The sequence below is a fragment of the Moschus berezovskii genome, chromosome 1, assembly GCF_049115385.1.
Source record: "Moschus berezovskii isolate FMDL1 chromosome 1, NW_MosBer_1.0, whole genome shotgun sequence".
Lineage (NCBI taxonomy): Eukaryota > Metazoa > Chordata > Mammalia > Artiodactyla > Moschidae > Moschus > Moschus berezovskii.
Genome location: NC_142460.1, coordinates 105,282,922 through 105,297,004, shown reverse-complemented (window position 1 = coordinate 105,297,004; position 14,083 = coordinate 105,282,922). Strand labels below are relative to the sequence as shown.

Below are 14,083 nucleotides of genomic sequence, written 5' to 3'. Positions count from 1 at the left end.
GAAAGAACGAATCAAGGAAAAAATAAAAATTATGTGTAAATACAATAGACTGTCCTTCTATCTTGGAATTTTCTAACTCATGTTTATTGGTTGAAGCAAAAATCATAAATGTATGCAGAGGAAATATTTAAGACAATTAAAATCTGGAGAAGGTATGGGGCAAAAAGTGAGGTAAGGCTCACTTCACTCAAACTGGTAAAATGATACCACAAGTAGATTGTGGTAGTGATATACATAGATTATAGTACCCAGAGCAAACATTAAAAAGTTATACAAAGAGATATACTCCAGAACACTACTGGTGTTCAGTCGCTAAATCCTATCCAACTCTTTGTGACCCCATGGACTGCAGCACACCAGGCTTCCCTATTCTTCCAGAACACTATCAGTTCAGTTCAGTTCAGTCGCTCAGTCGTGTCCGACTCTCCACGACCCCATGAATCACAGCACGCCAGGCCTCCCTGTCCATCACCAACTCCCGGAGTACACTCAAACTCATGTCCACAGAGTCGGTGATGCCATCCAGCCATCTCATTCTCTGTCGTCCCCTTCTCCTCCCGCCCCCAACCTTTCCCAGCATCAGAGTCTTTTCCAGAGAGTCAACTCGTCTCATGAGGTGGCCAAAGTATTGCAGTTTCAGCTTTAGCATCAGTCCCTCCAATGAACATCCAGGATTGATCTCCTTTAGAATGGACTGGTTGGATCTCCTTGCAGTATAAGGGACTCTCAAGAGTCTTCTCCAACACCACAGTTCAAAAGCATCGATTCTTCGGCGATCAGCTTTCTTCACAGTCCAACTCTCACATCCATACATGACCACGGGAAAAACCATTGCCTTGACTAGACGGACCTTGGTCGGCAAAGTAATGTCTCTGCTTTTTAATATACTATCAAGGTTGGTCATAACTTTCCTTCCAAGGAGCAAGCGTCTTTTAATTTCATGGCTGCAATCAGCATCTGCAGTGATTTATAGATAAGGCCAAATGAATCTGTACTAGCAATCTTTTTGTTTCACTTGCAACCTTGTAAGAAAGAGACTGAAGATACTCTCCTAACTAAGCATGAGAAATCAAGTTTATGTATAGTTTAGATCAGTGATACGCTAAATCAATGAAGTTACAGCAAGCAAGTTATCATAATATTGGTATGCAAATTCAGCCAATGATAAACTATTTATAAACACAACCATACAAAATCTATGGAATGCAGCAAAAGCAGCTCTTAGAGGGAAGTTCATAGCAATACAATGCCTTCTTTAAGACACAAGAAAAATCTCAAATAACCTCAAACCTAACCCACCACCCAAAAGAATGTGAAAAAGAAGAACAAACAAAACCTCAAGCTAGCAGAAGGAAGCAGACATTAAAGATCAGAGAGGAAATAAATGAAATAGAGATAACAGGGGAAAAAAAACAACACAGTAAACAGCTGGTTCTTTGACACTGACAAATCTCTGGTCGGGCTCACCAAGAAGAAAGGCGCAAAGATCCAAATAAACAAAATAAGAAATACAAGAGGAAAAAAAATCATAACTGATACCACAGAAACACAAAAAACCATTAACAGAATACTATGAAGGCAATGGCACCCCACTCCAGTACTCTTGCCTGGGAAATCCCATGGATGGAGGAGCCTAGTAGGCTGCAGTCCATGGGGTCGCTAAGAGTTGGACACAACTGAGCGACTTCACTTTCATGGATTGGAGAAGGAAATGGCAACCCACTCCAGTGTTCTTGCCTGGAGAATCCCAGGGACGGGGGAGCCTGGTGGGCTGCCGTCTATGGGGTCGCACAGAGTCGGACACGACTGAAGTGACTTAGCAGCAGCAGCATGAGCAAATATATGCCAAGAAATTTGACAACCTAGAAAAAAACGGACAACTTTCTAGAAACATACAGTCCACCAAAACTGAATCAAGAATAAATAAATAATTTGAACAGAACAACTGCTAGAAATGAAACAGAATCTAAAATTTAAAGAAAAATCCCTGAAACAAAAGTCCAGGACCAGATAGCTTAGCTGGGGAATTCTACCAAGCATACAAAGAACTTAATCCTGCTCCTTCTCAAATTCTTCCAGAAGACTGAAGAGGAAGAAACACTTCCAAAGACATTCTATGAAGCCACCATCACCCAGATACCAAAAGCAAAGACACTACCAAGAAAGAAAATTACAGGTCAGTATCTCTGATAAATACAGACATAAAAAAAAATCTCAACAAAATATTAGCAAACTGAATCCAATGACATACAAAAAAGTCACACACCATGACCAAGCTGGATTCATCCCCAGGTCACAAGGAGGGTTCAATATATGCAAATCAATCAATGTGACACACATCAACAAGAGAAAAGACAAAAAGCACATGACCATCTCAATAGATACAGAAAAAGCATTTGATAAATTTTAACATTCACTCGTGATAAAAACCCTTACAAAAATGAGTATAGAGGGAACATAACATAATAAAAGCTATTTATGACAAACCCACAGCCAATATAATACTCAATGGTGAAAAGCTGAAAGCTTTCCTGATAAAATCTGGAACAAGACCAGGATGCCCACTCTTAGCACTTCTCTTCAACATGGTGTTGGAAGCCCAGCCACAGCAATCAGACAATAAAAACAAATAATTGGTAGGGAAGAGGTAAAACTGTCATTATACACAAACGACACGCTACTGTATATATCAACAGAAAATCCTGAAGACTCCACACAGAAACTACTAGAACTGATAAATGAGTTCAGTTAAGGTAGCAGGACACAAGATTAACATACAGAAATCAGTCACCTTCTTTACATTAACAATGAAATATTAGAGACTGTAAACAAACAATGCCCTTTAAAATCACATAAAAAATAATAGAAACCTCACCGAGGAGGTGGAAGATATATGCTCAGAACTACAAAATATAATAAGCAGAATTAAAGATGATGCGAAGAAATGGAAAGATATCCCATGCTCTAGGCTTGGAATAATTAATACTATTTAAATGGCTATACTACCTAAAACAACCTACAGATTTAATGAGATCCCTATCACATTACTCATGACATTTTTCACAGAACTAGAACAAATAATCCTAAAATTTATATGGAACCATAAAAGAATTGCCAAAAGCAATCCTGAGGAAAAAGAACAAAGCAGGAGACATAATCCTTCCAGACTTCAGACAATACTACAAAGCCACAGTAATCAAAACAGTGTGGTAGTACTGACCCAAAAACAGACATACAGCTCAATGGAACAAAACAAGAGAGGTGGGGGCAGGGGGGAGGGCGGTACCCACACACCAATTAATCTCCAACAAAGGAAGCAAGAATATAAAATAGGAAATAGCCTCTTTAGCAAGTGGTGCTGGGAAAGTTGCAGAGCTGCATGTAAGTCAATGAAGTTAGAATATACCCTCACCCCACGCACAAAAATAAACTCAAAATGGCTTACAGACTTAAATGTAAGATATGATACCATAAAACTCCCAGATCATAAGCAGAACATTCCCTCACATAAATCATACCAGTGTTTTCTTAGGTCAGACTCCCAGGGCAATAGAAATAAAAACAAAAATAAGCAAATGTGATCTAATCAAGCTTACAAGCTTCTGCACAGCAAAGGAAACAATAAGCATAAAAAGACAACCTATAGAATGGGAGAAACTATTTGCAAATGTGATGGACAAGGGCTTAATTTCCAAAATATACAGTTTATACAATATCAAAAAAACAAACAACCCAACTGAAAAATGGGCAGAAGTCCTAAATAGACATTTTTCCAAAGGAGAAATACACAAGGCCAATAGACACATGAAAAGATGCTCAACACTGCTAATTATTCAGTTCAGTTCAGTTGCTCAGTCGTGTCCAACTCTTTGCAACCCCATGAATCACAGCATGCCAGGCCTCCCTGTCCATCACCAACTCCTGGAGTTCACTCAAACTCATGTCCATCAAGTCGGTGATGCCATCCAGCCATCTCATTCTCTGTTGTCCCCTTCTCCTTCTGCCCCCAATCCCTCCCAGCATCAGAGTCTTTTCCAAAGAGTCAACTCGTCGCATGAGGTGGCCAAAGTATTGCAGTTTCAGTTTTAGCATCAGTCCTTCCAATGAACACCCAGGACTGATCTCCTTTAGAATGGACTGACTGGATCTCCTTGCAGTCCAAGGGACTCTCAAGAGTCTTCTCCAGCACCATAGTTCAAAAGCATCAATTCTTCGGCGATCAGCTTTCTTCACAGTCCAACTCTCACATCCATACATGACCATGGGAAAAACCATAGCCTTGACTAGACGGACCTTTATTGGCAAAGTAATGTCTCTGCTTTTTAATATGCTATCTAGGTTGGTCATAACTTTCCTTCCAAGGAGCAAGCGTCTTTTAATTGCATGGCTGCAGTCAGCATCTGCAGTGATTTTGGAGCCCAAAATTATTAGAGAAATACAAATCAAAACTATAATAAAGTAACATCTCACACTGGTCAGAATGGCTATCTTTAAGAAGTCTACAGATAAAAAAATGCTAGAGAGGGTGTGGAGATGAGAATGTAGATCAGTGCAGCCACTATGGAAACCAGTATGAAGATCACTCAAAAAAAACTAGAGCTGCAAAATGATTCAGCAATCCTACTTCTGGGCACCCAGACAACACTGTAATTCAAAAAGATATATACATTACTATGTACATAGAAGCACTATCTAAAATAGCCAAGACATGAAAGCAACCTAAATATCCACTGACAGATGAATGGATAAAGAAGATGTGGTACATATGTATAGTGGAGTATTACTCAGCCATAAAAAAGAATGAATAATGCCATTTTTCAGCAACAAGGATGGACCTAAAGATTATCATACTAAGCAAAGTGAGAAAAAGACAAATACCATATGACATCACTAACATGTGGAATCTAAAGTACAACACAAATCAACATACCTATGAAATATAACCAGGCTCACAGATATAAAGAACAGACTTGTGGTTACCAAGCGGGTAAGACGTAGGGCACAGAAGGAGTAAGAGCTTGGGATTAGCAGAGCAAACTATTATATATAGGATGGATAAACAACAAGATCATACGGTACTGCAAAGGGAAGTATACTCAATATTCGGTGACAAACCATAATGGAAAAGAATATGTAAAAGTATATATGTACAACTGAATCACTTAGGTCTACAGAAGAAATTAACACACTGTGAATCAACTATAATTCAATCAAATTTTTAAAAATTAAAAGAAAAAACTACAACTTCAAGGGAAAAAATTCTAACATTTTTACATATGCTACTTCCTACAATAAATACTTCATTGATCTCTGCCATCTCAAGACTAAGGGTATATTTAGCAGCAAACAAACTTTTGAAAATCAGAAAATTAGAAAAGCTTCCTGCCAATAACTTGTTAAAAATTCCATTTTTAAATAAGATTCAGAACATGCACGGCTCTAACAAAATCCTTACTAAAATCTAGTCAATATTTTTGCTCCCTTGTGCCAATGTTAATTGACAAATATTCTTTAACAATCTTCATCTTTCAAAGGCAATAAGGCCAGTACTTTTTATTTTCTACCACAATTCTGTCAATAGTATTTTTTCCTCCACATTTCTCATTAAATATACTATATACTGGAGAAGGCAATAGCATCCCACTCCAGTACTCTTGCCTGGAAAATCCCGTGGACGGGGGAGCCTGGTAGGCTGCAGTCCATGGGGTTGCTGGGAGTCAGACACAACTGAGCGACTTCACTTTCATTTTTCACTTTCATGCACTGGAGAAGGAAATGGCAACCTACTCCAGTGTCCTTGCCTGGAGAATCCTAGGGACAGGGGAGGCTGGTGGGCTGCCGTCTATGGAGTCGCACAGAGTTGGACATGACTGAAGAGACTTAGCAGCCGCAGCAGCATACTATATACCTGATGACTTGGTTTTCTTTAATTTTAATCAAGAAAGAATAAAAGTATTGGGGGATAATAATTACATCCTGCGATGGCGCGATAGTATTTTGATGACTGAAAAGAAACCACCACTTTCACCTTATGCTTCTTACTATGCTGCTGCTGCTGCTGCTAAGTCACTTCAGTCATGTCCGACTCTGTGTGACCCCATAGACGGCAGCCCACCAGGCTCCCCCGTTCCTGGGATTCTCCAGGCAAGAACACTGGAGTGGGTTGTCATTTCCCTCTCCTGTGTGTGAAAGTGAAAAGTGAAAGTGAAGTTGCTCAGTCGTGTCCGACCTTCAGCGACCCCACGGACTGCAGCCTACCAGGCTCCTCCATCCATGGGATTTTCCAGGCAAGAGTACTGGAGTGGCTTGCCATTGCCTTCTCCTCTTACTATGCTAAAAACCTCTAAACATTTGCACTGCAAATCTGAAATAGGTATGTTATCACAACTTTATATTGAGAAACAGGTTCAGAAAGGTAAAGTAGTAAGTCCTGGAAATCGCAAATAAGTGGCAGAGCTGGGATTCAAACCCAGTCTAATTCCAAATGCCATGCTACCACAATCTATTCATCTCAGACTTCACTTTCTGATCTGTAAAATGGGAATAACATTTGTCTGAGGGCACATCAAAATGCTTTCCCAGTACTCCCACCTTCAGAACCTCCAATGTCCTCTAAAGATGACTCAGCCCTTTCAGTGTATGTAATGTTTGCTCCCCAACTAAACTAAATTTGAAGTCAAAGTCCATGTCTGATTCATCCAATTGGTCTTCACAAAACAGGTACTTAGTTGACAAACGAGTTAAAGAATAGATTTGAGATATATAAATTATACTGGCACTGAATTTTATATAGAAAACATTCCACAAAGGGAAAAGAGTAGGGGGCTAAAGGTTAAAGCATAAAGGTCACAGGACAAGATACCGGCCTCATTAGGAAAATTAAGTAGACACAAATCTGAGGAACAGACAAATTATGGCATGATTATTTTACACAAGGGTGCTTTTCTTAAATTAAACATCCGTAGAGTTTCTTTAAACATGACATTTCTATTTGAAAACATTTAAGTGCATTAGTATTTATGCACAATTAAATGTGTAGTCTTTAAAGAAATATGTAAAGATTTCCATGTGTCTAGAAATTTGCCATTAAATGCAAAAGAAAACAGACTTGTAATTTTTACAAAATCATCCAGAACATAACTGAGACCAGGAAACTGTGATCTTGCTCACTGGATGCATTCCCAGTCTCTAGCAAGTACAGTGCCTAGTAGTCCAACTTGCATAGCACACGAACACTGATAAAGAAGAGGACACAGTACCAGATTCAAATCTCTGTTTAGAATTTTTCAATGCTAGATTAGGCTCACTGGTTCACGGGGATTGGATACCCACTATTTTGACTACTCCTCATGATATGTACTCTGTGCCAGTTAAGTATATATAGATGACTAAAAGCTATAGCCTGAAATTTATAAGGCTTTACGAATGTATACATTCTATATTAGACTCAGATTAGTTAGTAGTATTGTTTTAATATTAATTTCCTGCTTTGATAGGTGTACTGTGGTTTTGTAGTTAATAATAGGGTTAAGGGTAATATGAATCTTTGTACTAATTTTGCAACTTTCTTGTACATTTAAAATTATTTCAAAATGAAGTGAAAAATTTTAACTAGAAATACTTACTGCACCAAGTGATGGTCCATATCTTCCTGTGGCAACTTTACACACATAACTGACAAAATTGGAAATAACACCTAAGAAATAAATCACATTTCAGTAATTTCAGTGAGGTATAAAAATGGCTTCCATTTCTGACCTCCACACCATGAAGATCAACAGTTGGGTTTCTTCCCCTGTCAAGGTGCAGGCATAAATATTTATCCTGCCTATCACTTCAGATATATTATATGGAAAGCAAAGTCTGACCCACTGCACCACTTACTAAGTAACAGGGTTATTCACTCTACGTCTTAATTTTCATTTTCCTCATTTACACTGTATGAAGAAAGACTATGGCCCAAACTCACCAACTGTCTGAGAATGCTCTGGACTGCAGCTATACACTAAATCAGAATCTCTGGAGTGGGACCAGGGAGTCTGTATTTTACCTAGTCTGCCAAACGAATGTGCTGCAGATCTAGACAATTTTTTAGGTCCCTTTGGCACCAATGTCATCTGACCTTCAATGTGGCTAATTCTGAAAAACAACTTTCTGTGGAGCAGGAATTAATGGCACTTGAAAGAGACTCTTTGTACTTACAACAATAATAATGCTCGGGGGAAAGAACATAGGCCAAAGATATTACTCAGCTTCTGTTTTGAGGGACTAGATACACATGAGTAATTAACAAGGATTAAGTACTCATCCTGGACCTTGTGGAAGATGCTTCTATTTTCATCCCTTCTACAACCCCATGTCATGAGAGTGAGTACCATTACCCTCAGAGAGGCACAGTCTTTTCTGCAACATTACACAGCTGGTAGCAGAAATAGGGTCTGAACCTAGGTCTCCTGTCTCCAAGTTGAGTGTCTTTTCACTACACATAACTGGCAGCTATACTGTTTTTAAACAAAAGGATTTTAGGAATGAATTTTTATACTTTATGGCTTTAAGTACATTTTGCAAACAAAATACATTTTTTTTTGAGACAGTTCAGTTCAGTCGCTCAGTTGCGTCTGACTCTGCGATCCCATGAACCGCGGCATGCCAGGCCTCCCTGTCCATCACCAATTCCCGGAGTTTACCCAAACTCATGTCCATTGAGTCGGTGATGTCATCTAACCATCTCATCCTCTGTCATCCCCTTCTCCTCCTGCCTTCAATCTTTCCCAGCATCAGGGTCTTTTCAAATGAGTCAGCTCTTTACATCAGGTGGCCAAAGCGTTGGAGTTTGAGCTTTAACATCAGTGCTTCCAATGAACACCTAGGACCAATTTCCCTTAGGATGGACTGGCTGTATCTCCTTGCAGTCCAAGGGACTCTCAAGAGTCTTCTCCAACACCACAGTTCAAAAGTATCAATTCTTCGGCTCTCAGCCCTCTTTATAGTCCAACTCTCACATCCATATGAGCAATGGAAGAACCATAGCCTTGACTAGACAGACCTTTGTTGACAAAGTAATGTCTCTGCTTTTTAATATGCTGTCTAGGCTGGTCATAACTTTCCTTCCAAGGAGTAAGCATCTTTTAATTTCATGGCGCAATCACCATCTGCAGTGATTTTGGAGCCCAAAAAAATAAAGTCTGACACTGTTTCCACTGTTTCCCCATCTATTTGCCGTGAAGTGATGGGACCAGATGCCATGATCTTCGTTTTCTGAATGTTGAGCTTTAAGCCAATTTTTTCACTCTCCTCTTTCACTTTCATCAAGAGGCTCTTTAGTTCTTCACTTTCTGCCATAAGGGTGGTGTCATCTGCATATCTGAGATTACTGATATTTCTCCCGGCAATCTTGATTCCAGCTTGTGCTTCCTCCAGCCCAGCATTTCTCATGATGTACCCTGCATATAAGTTAAATAAGCAGGGCGACAATATACAGCCTTGACGTACTCCTTTTCCTATTTAGAACCAGTCTGTTGTTCCATGTCCAGTTCTAACTGTTGCTTCCTGACCTGCATACAGGTTTCTCAAGAGGCAGGTCAGGTGGTCTGGTATTGCCATCTCTTTCACAATTTTCCACAGTTTCTTGTAATCCATACAGTCAAAGGCTTTGGCATAGTCAATAAAGCAGAAATAGATGTTTTTATGGAACTCTCTTGCTTTTTTGATGATGCAGCAAATGTTGGCAATTTGATCTCTGGTTCTTTTGCCTTTTCTAAAACCAGCTTGAACATTTGGAAGTTCACAGTTTTTTGAGACAAGCAAACTTTAATCAACCAACTGCCAATTTAGCAGCATCTAGGAACCTGGAATCCTGGAACCTGGAATCCCGAGTTATTATTTTCAAGCTGAGATAAGGAAATGCTGCTAAGTCCAGGATGACTAGAGTCATCATGCTAATGTATGCTTGCAACAAAATGAATGAACTCATTCTTGACAATCTTACTGAAGAGCTTTAATCAAACGCTTTCTGGAAACTGAACACACTTTGGAAATGAGTGTAAAGTTATTTAACAAAGATCCACATGATTAAGGCAGCCAAGAAGTCTGGGAACCACTCATCTATAAAATGGTGGGCCTGAGCTCAAGAAACCAAGGCCCTGGGAGACAAAAATGACATGCTTAAGTACTACACCAGCTTGTATCCTTCTCTATATACAATCTGAGAAACAAATATGTACTGAGGATTACTGTATATAGAATGTGGCTATAATCATTCCCTTTGTCCCTTCTCCAGATAGGTGAGAGCACTTAAACTCTGGACAGACCCAAGATGAAAGCTGATTACCTGCAGATAAGTATACTGCCATGAACTGCTCTTGACCCAGAATGTTCACTATGCTGGAGGAGAAGCTCCACAAGACATACATATTGGCTGCCATGTGAAACAAGGAGAAATGACTGAACGTTGACAGCAACATTGGAGAACAAAGGACCTCTATAAGAGAAAGAAAATGTTCTGTAATTGTGCACACACAGCCAGGAAAAATGATCCATTTTAGATTTTTTTCATTATCATTATGAAAAAAAAATGCACAACAAACCAGAGCCAGTTAAAAGATTGGATAAGATGGTTTAAGATAGCATTTTTCAAAGTGGTACAAAGCTACCTTAAATCTCTTTTCTGTAGCAACCAATAAAAATTATCAGGTCAACAAAAGGAACTTGTCCTATGGAAAAAGTTAGCTAGAAAAAATAATTAGTAAATTATTTAAATCACAGAAATAAAACTGTATATAATAGTCTCTTTAAAGAGTAAACTTATAGTGATCACTGATCCTAAGTCACTAAAAAATTTTTATGGAAATATACTATGTGCAAGGTACATTTTAGTTGCCTGGATACAGTTGTATGACAAATGAGGTTCCTCTCTGCCATGAGCTTACAGCCTGTCCTCCAGATTTTGCTTATAACTATTGACAAGTTAGCCATGTTTCTTATAGCACTTCAATTACCATAAAGCATATTTCCTTCATATTACCTCTACCTCAAAATAAAAATCACTCAAGTTAAACTTACTTGAGGCTGGATTGGATGTGAAGTATCTGATCATTGTCCGCTGCAGAGAAGGTACTCTCCACAAACAAAATACAAAAACATTTGCAGCTATGATACCTACAAAATAAACATTTCTAATTTAGGAAATTAAAAATAAAAACAAAGAAAGTCTAATCAAAAGTCCACATGAATAACATTTTCTACCACATTAAAGAGTATCACACACAAAAAAAGTATTACATACTTGGGAGAGGGGGTAAGTTAAGAAAAGTAAGTGAAATCAATGTTTTTGAGTATCAAAACTGTCATGGGTTGGTAAAGTCAGAAAATTCCTGTAAAACTGCAAATGCTCTAGGAACTAACTTCCTTCACTCAGCTCCATATTTTACTTCTATTCAATAAATAATCAGATCTAAAAAGCTACAAAACATCACTTCTTTTTCCAAAGGGAATGGTATGCTTTAACTTTTGAAGAGTTTTCAGAAACACCTATGGATCATCTGTGTAGGGACTTCCCTGATGGCGCAGTGGTTCAGACTCTGCATTTCCACCACAGGAGATGCAGGTTCGATTCCTAGTCTGGGAACTAAGATTCCACATGCTGCTCAACACAGCCCAAAAATAAGTTTTAAAAAAAACAGATCATCCATATAGACAAAGATCCACAGGTCTGAGAAAAATACTCAGTATTTAAGAATTCAGGAATAGTTCGTAAGAATTTTGCAATTGCTTTTGAAAATACGTTTACATGTGGGAGTTAGGTGACTTTCATTTTTCTGCAAGAACTAAAGTTACTAGCTGCTGCTGCTGCTAAGTCGCTTCAGTTGTGTCCGACTCTGTGTGACCCCATAGATGATAGCCCACCAGGTTGCTAGAACTGCCACTAAATTAAGTAAGCTTATTGACAAAATAGATAAATAGTTAAAAAGTCTATTGACTAGTAGGTTTATGACATAATAGTTAATTCTAGGGAAGAACTAAATTATTAAGAACTGCAAACTTTAAAAAGTACATTAATTTTAGGTACCACAACTCCTTACACATAGTAGGCACGCATCTACTTGAATTAAAGAAATTTTAAACATGTATTCATTCCTCCAATCTCTTTAAGCAACAGGCAACTAGCCCTTTCAACTTCTTCAATGATAAGGACCAATTCTAGAAACATTCTACTAAGCCAGAATTTCTAATCTAGTGCTCTTTTTACTAGACAGAGACAGATAGCCGAGGGGATTTCTTTTGACCCTGGTCACTCTAGGACTTCAGACACCAAAGAGCTCCTTAACTGGGAAACAGTACAGGCTGGTCCCCAGAAGCAAGTGAGCAGAAAAGGAGGTGACAATCCTCTGAAGAAGCAGTGCACACTATCTAAAGTTAAGGGTGAAGAAAACTAGCAGGACTGACTCTGTCCAGTTTACACGGTAACCGGGCAAAGGCCTAACATCTCAGCCTCAGTTTTCTCCTCTGTAAAAAAAAAACAAACAATACTACCTCAAAGAGTTGAAAGATGACTAGATGAGAAAATATGATTAAATGTAGTGATCACACAGTGATAACTCAAGAAGTGAAAATTATGGTATAAAGGGAATAGCCTTTTTAGGTCTGAATCCTAAAGGGATGTCCTTAGAAGGTTTGTGGCCTGTGGCATTTCATGGCCTTCATTTCAATCTCCTCATTGTAAAGTGAGAATAAAACTTGCTACACATCATAAAGGTTGTATGTGTGTGTGTATGTGTCACTCAGTCATAACCGACTCTTTGTGACCACATGGACTGTAGCCCGCGAGGCTTCTTTGACCACGGAATTCTCCAGGCATGAATACTGGAGTGGGTAGCCATTCCCTTCTCCTGGGGATCTTCCCAACCCAGGGATTGAACCTGGGTCTCCTGCATTGTAGGTGGATTCTTTACCATCTGAGCCACCAGGGAAGCCCCATAGTACATACATCTAGTAATGCAGATATTCCAAGAAAATGGTTCCCTCCCCCTCCTTTTCCTTTTAGAGGTAGAAGTGTTTAAGGTCTCTGTTTGTATCTCCATTTAGGAGAAGGGTTACTTGCCTCCTAACTCAGTCATGCCTAGGACTAGCTTGGCACTATTGACTTGGAAAGTTTGCTGGTGCATCAGTGCCTATCTCTGCCAAAAGTGATGCACTTGATTTTAGCAGCAAGAATACGGAATAAAGACCTCCAAAACTTCTCTCCTTCATAAAAGCAGTGAAAAAGTTGGTCAAAAGAAAATGTTGGAATCAACTTTTTCAGAACTCTGGAAACTAGCCAAAGGTTTGTAGCAATCCAGCATTTTTTTTTTTTTTTTTTTAAGAAAAATGGATGAAACTCAGTAAGAATAGTGAGCTTTGAGGCATTTTAACTTGCTCTAGTTGCAGGCCTCACTTTTCAGATATAAGTTACATGAAAACAATCCACTTTCCCAGTGCTTCCTGGCAACCACCAGAGACCGCAGAATGGAGCTGAATCTCCTCCAAAGCCTTGTTCCCAAAGAACTATCATCATCTGACCTATCTGATAATAATTTCTTGGAAGACCCCACTAGCAAGGATGTCTGTATTTGATCTGACTGGGAGCTCAAGTGCAAAATTCATTTCCCAGGAGGAATCTGTCAAAATCAATTATAGGCAAGTGTTGTAAGTTTCCAGCTGGCTGAGGTGATAGATAATAGAGACTAAACAAAAATCTTAAAAGGAAAATATTAGCAATGATATATTCACAGGTGCTTACAAAACCTCACATAATCCTGGGATCTAGAAAGTCACAAGAATAAAAAAACAGTAGACTTCAAGATGGTATTTGTTACTAGAGACAAAGAATGAGATATTACATAATGACAAAAGGGTAAAAAAAAAATCTTGATATCCACAAGGAAGATAGGACAATTATAAACATATGCTCCTAACAATAGAAACCCAAAATATATGAAGTAAAAATTGAAAAAACTTAAAGGAAAAATAATGACTCAATAATAGTTGGGAAACTTCAACACTTCATTTGGGACAATGGATAGAATTAGATGATCAGCAAGGATGT

General features: G+C 38.7%; 1 protein-coding gene across 1 annotated transcript in view; it reads right to left on the bottom strand.

Moving 5' to 3' along the window:
• The window catches only part of PARL (presenilin associated rhomboid like), a 56,603-nt gene that overhangs the window by 10,420 nt on the left and 32,100 nt on the right, over positions 1 to 14,083 (bottom strand). The window contains exons 5-7 of the mRNA XM_055409387.2: positions 11,062 to 11,157; positions 10,331 to 10,480; positions 7,626 to 7,696 (exon numbers count right to left, since the gene is read on the bottom strand). Of these exons, the coding sequence (XP_055265362.1) occupies positions 7,626 to 7,696; positions 10,331 to 10,480; positions 11,062 to 11,157 (317 nt within the window). The remainder of the gene's footprint in view (positions 1 to 7,625; positions 7,697 to 10,330; positions 10,481 to 11,061; positions 11,158 to 14,083) is intronic.